This window comes from Loxodonta africana, chromosome 18 (genome assembly GCF_030014295.1).
Source record: "Loxodonta africana isolate mLoxAfr1 chromosome 18, mLoxAfr1.hap2, whole genome shotgun sequence".
Taxonomy (NCBI): domain Eukaryota; kingdom Metazoa; phylum Chordata; class Mammalia; order Proboscidea; family Elephantidae; genus Loxodonta; species Loxodonta africana.
In genome coordinates, this window is record NC_087359.1 from 64,052,302 (window position 1) to 64,062,975 (window position 10,674).

The 10,674-nt window shown below is 36.8% G+C and overlaps 1 protein-coding gene across 2 annotated transcripts in view; it reads left to right on the forward strand.

Annotated features, from left to right (window-relative positions):
- The window catches only part of PAFAH1B1 (platelet activating factor acetylhydrolase 1b regulatory subunit 1), a 66,463-nt gene extending 58,978 nt beyond the window's left edge, over positions 1–7,485 (forward strand). For both annotated transcript variants that reach the window (XM_064271562.1, XM_064271561.1), the window contains 5 exons: positions 1,936–2,038; positions 2,745–2,973; positions 4,102–4,203; positions 6,089–6,245; positions 7,301–7,485. In XM_064271562.1, the coding sequence (XP_064127632.1) occupies positions 1,936–2,038; positions 2,745–2,973; positions 4,102–4,203; positions 6,089–6,245; positions 7,301–7,374 (665 nt within the window). In that variant the 3' untranslated portion in view covers positions 7,375–7,485. The remainder of the gene's footprint in view (positions 1–1,935; positions 2,039–2,744; positions 2,974–4,101; positions 4,204–6,088; positions 6,246–7,300) is intronic.
- The last annotated feature ends 3,189 nt before the right edge of the window (positions 7,486–10,674 follow it).

Here is a 10,674-nt window from a genome sequence, read left to right on the forward strand (position 1 = left end):
ACAGCAGTAGCAGTACCCAGAGTGTAAACATTTGTTTTGGTTCCCTGAGCCCTAACTCAGGCGATGTAAAAAGGGTCAGGTGACAACTGCATATGCAGTGGGTTAGGGAAGCTGAATGTTTTGTTGTTGTTGTTTTGTTTTTAATAGTGGTTGTGATTTGTTGTTTCACCACAACGTTATTTTGAAAAATTTTAAACCTACAAAAAAGGTCCCAAAATAGTACAGCCAACATGCCTATACCCCTCACCTAGCTCTACCAGTTGTTACCATTTTGTCACGTTTGCTGTTTGCTGAACCATTTGAGAATCGGTATAACTGTCTATATTTTGTTTTAAACACTCCGGTTTCATTAAATTCTGTTTAACCCCCCCTCCCCTTTTTTTATTTTTTGTACATTTTTCATGTTGTACCACCTGTCACTATCCTTTTAAAGGATAGTATTTTAATAGTTATTTTCTAATACAGCATTCTAGAGAGAGCAATATTGTTGCTAATAGAGTGAGCAGGTTGCCTACGATTACTCCTTATATTGGTGGAGGAACGTATAATACAGGTAGCCATGGGTAAGCCACAGTAGTTGAGAGTTCCTGTTAGGAGGTTCTGAGTACCTCTTCGTTGTTTATATAGAATGTTAACATTTTTCATGAATGTTTTTGGATAAGAAAAACTGCCAGGACATTTATCTGTGTTTGGGAGAGAAAGGGAAAATGAAGTTACTGGTGTTTCTGTTTTTCCCAATTGGGACACAGTCCTGAGAGAGTAAGTGTAGTGATTTCCCCGATCGCTTCTTAATGTTCCATGGTAGAGCCTCGTTCCAGGTCTTCTTGTGGAGACTGTTTCCTGAGGCCGTGTGGCTTTGTGGGAAGAGCACGGGCTTTGACATCAAATTTCTAGGTTCAGATTCCTACTTGTTTACTTAATGGCTTTAGGTAGTTTTTTTTCTCCTTCATCTGCAAAATGGAGATAATAATACCTAAGTCATATGGTTGTTATGAGGATAAAATGAGATCATATACCTAACATTTTGGTTTAGTACCTGATGTATAGAAGTTGCTTACTAGATAAGGGTTTCTGTTGCTGTTTGGTTCTTTAAACATGATGAAATTTCAGTGTTTGGGTTTTGTTAAAATAGATTATTCACTAAGCTAGAGTAAGCTGTGTGATTACATTAAAAAAAAAACCCAAAATACATAGAGGTGTGTTTTCCCACCAAGGTTAAATGCATTAGGTTAGGGAGGCTTACCGGTTAAAGGAATTCTAGTGAATCCTTTTGTAAAGTCTAGTATTTGTTCTTCTTTAAATAGCCTGTGTCTTTTTAGTGTAACTTGAAGAAGGTAGAGGTCCTTCCAACCATTGTATATTCTTTGGAATACATATATGAGGACTATCAGAGGCTTTTGCTTCAAAGGATAGTCATTTGGAAATGTGAATTTTATATATGTGTGTGTGTGTATATATATGCCTTTTTTTTAATCCCCAAGAACAAAAGCAACAAAAAAAGATCATTCTCAACCACTATTTTAAATATAGAACCAAATCCCCATTTTTTTTAGCCCATTCTATTTAGTTTTGTAGACCTTATTTCTGTCTTATATCTTAGAATATCAACCGTGGGAAATTCTATTTAGTTTCCTACGTAAATATTCAGACAAGGGTGCATGGATGTGTTCAAATGCTTACGATGCCAGTGCTTTGTATTTTTAAAAAGTTGTGCAGGTTTAAATGTAATCATAAATAGAACTGGCTCCTTATTTCATTGTGGATTGTTTTGTTGAGTTACTAATTCCTTAACTTTTTTGTGTAAATCCAGGCTTCTTATCAATTCATATAAAGCCCAGTGTACTTAAGTGATATTTGAAATCCACAGTGAATGACTAGTGTTTAAATATTCGTTGTGGTGTGTCACTCAGTGAGTTGCTGTGTTGTGTGTTTTAGGCCATGACCACAATGTTTCTTCAGTAGCCATCATGCCCAATGGAGATCATATAGTGTCTGCCTCAAGGGATAAAACTATAAAGATGTGGGAAGTGCAAACTGGGTAAGTAAGTTTAGTTGAAAAGGTGTCAGCTAAAGATACAATTGAGGAAAACAGTTGTGTTCTGAGTGTTCCAGTAATTTTGGCGTTAACCCAGAATGGTGACTGTGAGGGTTCTATTATACACTTTAAGTTGTAATCTCAAAGTGTCCCCCTAAAAGGAACAGAGCATGTTACAAAGAGACTTCATGTCCTTGAGAGCCATTTCTGTGTAATGGCTTATTTTCTCTGTGGTCTTCTTTTAGGTAATCTCACTGTGGGTTTAAATTAAAATGTAAATAGCATTCATGCAGGTACGCTCTGTTAGGGTGGATTTGGTTGTGCTTAGAATCATACATGATTGTTGTAATAAAACCTTAACCTACCAGTTTTACCCAGATTAGTAAAGCATGCCTTTTTCCCAACATGGCTAGAAATATTTTTAAGTTTATTGTGTGTGTTGAGTTTCGCAAAGATTTTCCTTCTAGATTTTGTTGTTTTAGTTAGCTTCTTAATGCTACTCCTGTCAGCTTATTCTACTGATTGGTTGACTTTCCAGCCTGTTTGTCCCCATCCTTTATTAACCAGGATTGTACGTTTATTCTGTTGACTTTCGTATGATTTAACTTTTACCATTCTCTTCATCCAGTGCATAGCTAGTTTTGTAACCCTTCTGGTAAGGGTCCCAGTGATTGGCATTCACAGTGCGAATTGTTACTTTTATTGACAGCTACTGTGTGAAGACATTCACAGGACACAGAGAATGGGTACGGATGGTGCGGCCAAATCAGGATGGCACCCTGATAGCCAGCTGTTCCAATGACCAGACGGTGCGCGTGTGGGTGGTAGCAACAAAGGAGTGCAAGGCCGAGCTCCGAGAACACGAGCATGTGGTAGAATGCATTTCCTGGGCTCCAGAAAGCTCATATTCTTCCATCTCTGAAGCCACAGGATCTGAGGTACCTGTGAGGTTTACGTGACATTTTTAATGATTTTATTGCTGATAACCTTAGAACTTTCAGTCGCTTTTCTGAGTCTCAATTCCAGGGCCATTTATGCATTTAGAAACCTGCCTTCTAGAATTCTGGATCTTGAAACTGTTTACCCTTTCCAGCGCACGAATGTGTTTACATTTTTTTAAGCAGTGATTATTCTCGCTGCCACTGACTCTTGACTTGTTATGTCATGTAGATGGAGATTCACCCGAAGAGTAAAAGTGCTTGTTTAAATGTATGCCATTGTTCTAAGAGTATAATGATGCAAAATAAAATTGTGGGTGAGGTTTAAATGATGTTTTTGAAAAACAGTCATCTTTATGATGAACAGAACTATTTTATTGGTAAATTTATGGTGACAGCAGTTCAGTGTTTAAACCTTTCTTTAAATGAAGACTGTTTCACATAAAGCCTTCTGTTACTGTTTTGTGATCACTAGAAGGACTCATTGAGTCTGGGGTTTTATATTTCTTCATGATTCTAAATTCATGTTTTTCATTCTTTGTGATTAATATCTTGAAAATAAATTATGGAATGTAATTTCTGTGAATAAGTTGTATGGGCCAAAATTGACATTTCTTTTTAGAGATGTTTCTGTCATACAATTTTTAAAATTATATTTCATTAAATGAAGGAGGAAAATCTCGTTTTTTCCCCAAAAAAATTACTTTTCTAAATTAAGCTTCTGTTGTAATCTCTATTTTGGCTGGCTCTTGCACTTTCAAATTATTTTTACTGCCCTCTGGTGGTGGTCACTTACCATATATCATAAATTTAATTCTGGCCTGACTTTATATAAAATCTGAATTAAAAGTTTTAAAATCCTTCTGGATTACAGAAGTCTCGAGCAGTAAATTTATCATCTGATTGTATTATAGAAACTGAATCTTTAAGTAGAGGTTTACTGTTTTTATATTATTTGTGTCTTTCCTGTGTAGCCTGGATTTAATATCGAAAGGCTTGTTTGTGCATTTCAGTAATTTTTTCTTTAATTGCATTTTTCAAAATTAGGTTATTGCTATGTAAAAGCTGTTTAAGTCCTTACCTAAAATTCTTGTGTGGGAAATTTAATTCGTCCCGTATTTTCTGTAGACTAAGAAAAGTGGCAAGCCTGGGCCGTTCTTGCTGTCTGGATCCAGAGACAAGACCATTAAGATGTGGGATGTCAGTACTGGCATGTGCCTTATGACCCTTGTAAGTTTGCACAGTCTTACTGCTGCTTTTGCACCTTCACTATGTTTATATACCTTTTGGGTTAGATTCCTTGTGTTGTCTTAATAAATGACCTGAAGCATTCCAGGCTTTAGAATAACCTCTTTATAAAGATGGCTTTTCTTGATTAAACCTTTGTAATTTTATTGTTACAGTGATATGAATTGTGTTTCTATAGACTGTCATATAAAGATTCTACAAAGCTAGTCACTGCTGAGGGAGATCCTAGCTCACTGTGTCATTAAAATGGGTCTAACATCTCTTATGAAAGGAAAACTGTATTTTTATAGACTCATTTTTTTAAGTGGCTTGCTTCTGTATTACTGTATTTCCTTTCAGTGAATGCTTTTAATTATCACCTGTTTGTTCACATGGTCTAGTTTATTTGGTTTATTTTACCGTTCTTAAATGCGTGGTTATAGCTTTTTTACTTGGAAATGCTTACTTCATTTTAGGAGCACCTTGATTTCAGTATGAGGACATATAAATGGTAGTAAAGATTTGTGGACATTCCTGTTGTTTAAAGGAATTCAAGGGAATCTGTGGATATTAATCCAGGAGTAGTTTTTATAATTTGGCATCCATGTTTGCTTAGAGATTTTTAGGTACTAGCCATATCTTGAAGTGATTGTTTCTTTTCAGGATATTATTGACAAGTGTCAAGAATTTATTAGAAAATTAAATTCTAGTAGTTTTCTGAGCTGAGTTCAGTTACACTGTGTTGCTGTTAGAAAAGATGATCTCCATTTAAAATCACAGAGCATGCTCTCCCTGTTTACCATGAATTTACCCTGCAGGTTTCTGGCTCCTTCTTTTCTGTTCATTTTGGTGTGGCCACATGAAATGTGACCTGACTTCGATTGGTGACTTTAAATTAGGGCAGTGCCAAAGCAAAGTATTCTGTTGCCTCAGTTGTCTCTGTTAGTAGTCAAAATAACTTTTGGGGGGTACTTTTTACAAAGCAGTATAACTGTTTTCTTTGTGGAAAAAGAAATACAGAGAAAGCAAAAATAATAAAACACTCCCTCAGATTACCATGTCTAATAACTCCTTCCAAGTATATTTTTCTAGACGATACCTGACCAGTAGAACTTCCTGAGATGATGTTCATTGTGTGCACTATCCAGTATGTGGCTGTTCAGCACTTGAAATGTGGCTAGTGAGATAAGGAACTGAATTCTTAATTTTATTTAATTTTAGTATAGCCACACATAGCTAGTGGGTAACCTATTAATTAGACCACACAGTTTTAAACCTTTTTCTCTGTGCTTAAATTAATGTATAGCTAACACAGTTTCTTCTTCCATGAAAATGGTATCATACCATACTTTGTAGCAAACATTTAGAATGTTTATGGTACTTCCTCATGTTGTTAGATACTCTTCTACACTGATGGCAGTGTTTTTGATGAACAACTTTGTTAACTAAATTTCTCGGTGCATTCTTGTTATTTCTTAAGATAAATCACAAGAAATGGAACTGCGGGGACAGGGGATATATAGGTAGTTGGAGGAATGAATAGACATCCTTTAAAACTTTGCTCCCAACCTTTTGTTTTGAAAAAATGTAAACCTGTAGAAGAAATGCAGGCACAGTATGGTGAATACCTGTATATTCATCAAGAGTCACAATTGTTAACATTTTACTTTGTTGTGTATATACGTGTGTACCTTTTGCTGAACCATTTGAGAGTTAACTGTAGGAATCGTGGCACTTTACCCCAGCTATTTAACATGTACCGCCTAAGAACAAGTGTATTCTTACATATAGGCACAAGAAAATTATCACACTCAAGAAATCTAACATTGATACAGTCCGTACTCAGATTTTCTCCAGTTATCCCAATAATGTCCTTTCTGTTTTTAAGGTGGGTCATGATAACTGGGTACGTGGAGTTCTGTTCCATTCTGGGGGGAAGTTTATATTGAGTTGTGCTGATGACAAGACCCTACGTGTATGGGATTTCAAGAACAAGCGATGCATGAAGACCCTCAATGCGCACGAACACTTTGTTACCTCTTTGGGTATGTATCCATTATGAGGTTTCTGAGCAATTAGAGTTTGTAGTGCAGACATAAAGTTTTATGTAACCACGTGGACTTTTCCAGGTAAGAAATGATTATGTGCTTTCATGGCAACAGGGAGAAGGCAGGTTAAAACTTTTTGGATTCTTCTGATATGTTTTAAATTCTCCTTTCCTTCAGTGTCTCCATCATCAGCCTTATAATAAAAAATTACTTTTTTCATTGTTCAACATTGGTTATAGAAACTAGAATTATGAAGAGAAAACTTACCATTCTATTAGTGTGTAAGTTTCTGAAAGGAAGTCTTACTCAGCCTTTTCCCTATGGCAGGTAATACTCATGTATTAGGAACTCAAGGAATTGTATTTAAGTTTAATAAACATCCTCAATATCATCTGCCCTTGAATCCAGAGTTCAAGGTAGTGAATACAGTAAAATACAATACACTAGGGTATGTTGAAGGAGCCCTGGTGGTGCGCTGCTCAAGTGCTTGGCTGCTAACCTAAAGGTTGGTGGTTTGAGCCCACAGCTGCTCCGTGAGACAAAAGACCTGGTAATCTGCTCCCTTAAAGATTACAGCCTAGGAAACCCTGTGGGGCAGTTCTTCACTGTCCTTCAGGGTCACTGTCAGTCAGAATCGACTGGACAGGCAACAACTGGGTATGATGGATCTAAGGATGAAGATGAGCCTCAGTCAAATAGGGTTGATACCTCTCAGGATTGTTACAAGGTTTAAATGTGAATATAAAACAGTAGTAGTAAGCCTGGGACGTAGTATTGCATAACGGATACATTGAGGCTATCCTCGTTAGATCTGAGGGTTTATTTAGCTGGAATGAGGGTGCACATTTGCATTGAAGGGTTAATGTAGGATTTTGTCATTGAGTCTCAACTTTACTAACTCAGTTGGTAAGCGTAATACCTTCTAAGTGGGGTGCGTGTGTGTAGAAAAAGAAATGGATTTCCTGGCATTTGGACTTGCTTATTTTGTGGCTCATTAAAAACCATATCTGACTCAATTTGATTTTAAAATAAGCCTTTTCTTTTTCTTCCAGATTTCCATAAGACGGCACCGTATGTGGTGACTGGCAGTGTAGATCAGACAGTAAAGGTGTGGGAGTGCCGTTGATTGATTCTCATTTGGCCCCTCCTCCCTTTCTTCCTCTGGATGCACTCTGATGATACCATGGTTACCCCATTGAGCTCTGTTTAAATAAATATTGTCCCTTCATGTAAATTATTCTGGATGTAGATTGAGCTTATTAAATGTTACACACAAAGTATTCATGCATGGTGAATCCAAATTGTATACTGTAAAATTACATGCGTTGTCTAGAGATATCATAGGGTTTAAAAACCTGGGCTGGCAGTGGTCACACCAGGCCTAAGAAGGCAGAAGTTGAATAAATTGAACTAGGGCACTAAACTGAATAGTTGACAGTGTCGTTTTATGTTGGATTATTCCTGTTTTTCTTTCTGCTGTCTGTTGGTGCCTGACTTGATGGCCTCATTTGGGGGAAGTGGTGGCTGTTAGGGCTTTTTCTGAAATGTGTATCTATGTAACATCACTTAAGTGTGCTTAACAGATCTTCTTCACGGATGTTAGATGATAAGGCTACAATTCAGAATCTTCTAAACCATCTGTGTAATTAATGAGGGTTACACATTGGAATTTTTGTCATAACTCATTTGCCAAATCAATAGGGTATATTTGTTTTGGCAGCCTAGCAGGCAAAGGCTAGTGATATATTTATGTAAGAAAATGTAAATCTCAAGAAAAATCTCAGCATCTAATATCAAGTCATTTATTTCATTTGGATCCTAATGCTTTGTAAACAGGTTTAAAAAAAAAAAAAAAAAAAAACCGTAATACTCTAAGCTTTTATTTTCCACACTAGACATACTTCCAGTTGTATTCTTCATACTGTTAGACTGTATAGTGATATGACTTCCAAGTAGAACATAATCTCCCCATTTTGTGTGTCATGGTACAATTCGCTATTTGTTTTTGATGTTTTTTAGGGATGTGCAATGTGCATTACATAATGACAGAGAAATATTGAAAAGGTTGTGTTTGCTCATTTTTAGGAAGTGGAAGAAATACAGCAGTTTGTTTTTCAACATTGATATCAGTCTGAACTGTGTATAACTTACCAGTTTAAAAAAATGACAGGGTTTAATGGAACGTGCATAAAATGTACTGTGTTTTCACCTTTTGTTTATATGTAACGTTTGTAAGTATATGGGCCTATCTATAAATGGATAAGTCTGAATATCACACACATAATGACAGCCTTCCTGTCCTCGGGTCCTAGGTTTTTTAAGAAGTGCTAAAACATGTCATTAGAATAAATCTTGCTGTGGAATACCATGCTTTAGAACAAACCCTTTTTGATCCTAACGCTTCTGAAAAAAATGGTGGGAATTTTTCCCAGCTTAAGGAAAATCATTTTAGTTATTTTTTCCCCTAATTTGGCCATTCAGCATTTTACACATCCCTGATACATTGTATATTTGATCCAAAGTTAATACAAGTAGGTTTGAGAATTTTTACCCATGACTTTCGGAACAATATTCTATTGTAGATTATTAATAAACAACTCCATTGCTTAGCCTAACCAACAGTTTTTTTTTTTAAAGAAAGTCATTTGAAGAGTTAACAGAACAATGAAATAACCATGATAGTTTAACAAAGATGAATTTATTCTGAATTGCATCTTATTCATTTGTGTAATATGTGATTTTTAAAAATGTCCCGTTTAGTATTTAATGGTAATTTGGCTCCTGAAAAAGACAAAGGGTGAGAGTTAACGTCCTGTAGATACACACAAGAGAACAGGCCATACATTCACTAGAAGCAGCTTAATGTCCAGCTTGTGTTTCTTTCCTTTTTTAAAATAATTCCTGAGAGACCTCTGGAAGAGAAAGTGTTTTGAGAACTAATGGCTATTTTTAAGGACAGTACATTACAATTCAAGCTAATTCCTTAAATATAGTAGAATAACTTTCAGGAGAATACTGCCTCACAACCCTGCTTACACTGAAGAATCTCCCCCCACCCCTCTTAGCTGTTCTGACTGGATTTTTTCTACAGAAGCTGTGGAAAATACCTTTGTTCTCGTTTGCTGCTATTTCCTGTCCTATCTCGAGAAATACAAATACATAGAAATGGTGCATCTTAACTTTTGTTTGTACATGTATAAATGTCTTGTGTTTTAATTCATTTTTAGCATGTAGCAACACGAATTGTTTTAAAGGGTAAGCCACAACATCTAGAAGTCATTCATAGAGATGAACAATAAAGGAAAAAATGGTACCGATTTAAGAGGAAACGAAGCTGCTTGTCCGCTGAGTTTCTTCCCCTGCGCCCTGCAGTGACATGTTGACAAAGGAGGAGAAACAATATTCCTCTGTAAGCCAAGTTATCCTCACTTGGGAGATGGCCACAGCCTGCTGCTTAGTTACCAGACAGCCTCCGTTTAAGAAGCAGCGAACATAGAATCTCAGGGATGGTCCTCAACTGGATCCAAATGGAACAAGCCCTGTTTGAATAATGAGGGAGGGTGGGGGAGAGCCATCCATCCACAATCCAGAATCCGATTTGCAAAGGTTTCCTGTACTGTTGTTTGACACTGCCCTGTTGATGCCCTTTCTTACTGTTTTCTCCATTTTTCTCTGTCTGCTGTCTAACCCTGTGCCTTGCCTGGGATAAGTACAATGATGAGGTTACTGGTTTGGATTGTAAGTAATTTATGAATTGGTTTAGAGGTTCACTGCTACTTTGTCACTTAATCAAATTAGCCATCTGTTTAAAAAATAAAAAGCTGGTAGAACTGCATCCTCAGATGATTGACTTGTGTGTGTGTAAAGACGAGAACAGACATTCCAGTGCCACCCAAATGTATTGTGCCCAACAAGTCCTAGCTGCACTCTGGAAAGTGCAAGCCACGGAAGCTGTGGTTGAGACATTGCGGGGAGAATAGTTGCTGTTTCACATGGCATCTTGCACTTTAGGAGACTAAGACCGTCCTGTTGTGTCTGTGTGTGGTATGACCAGTGGTGTGCCCAGAGCACTACTTTAAAACTCACTAGTGTTAGCAAGTCGTCCCGGGCTGTGGAGCGCTCGCTGTAGTCTTTTGGAAGCTTTGACTTTAGATTCACCAAGCCCAGTCTCCTTCTTGTCTGTGCCCTACTTTCCTGTCCACCTCTTTCTGTTTCTGTGTAAATTTCCAGATAATATCACTCACTTTTTTTTTTTTTAACTTGTTTAAAAAAAAAAAACTAAAAGTAAAGGATATTTTGTTTTGTTGACAGTGGTGGCTTGATAATCCTTAAGCAACTGAAGTTTAAAAACAAAATTGTTAAATTGAAGGAAAAGGCACTTAAAATGGTTACATTTTCTGTCCAGCTGTATATAAGTCTGATGTGT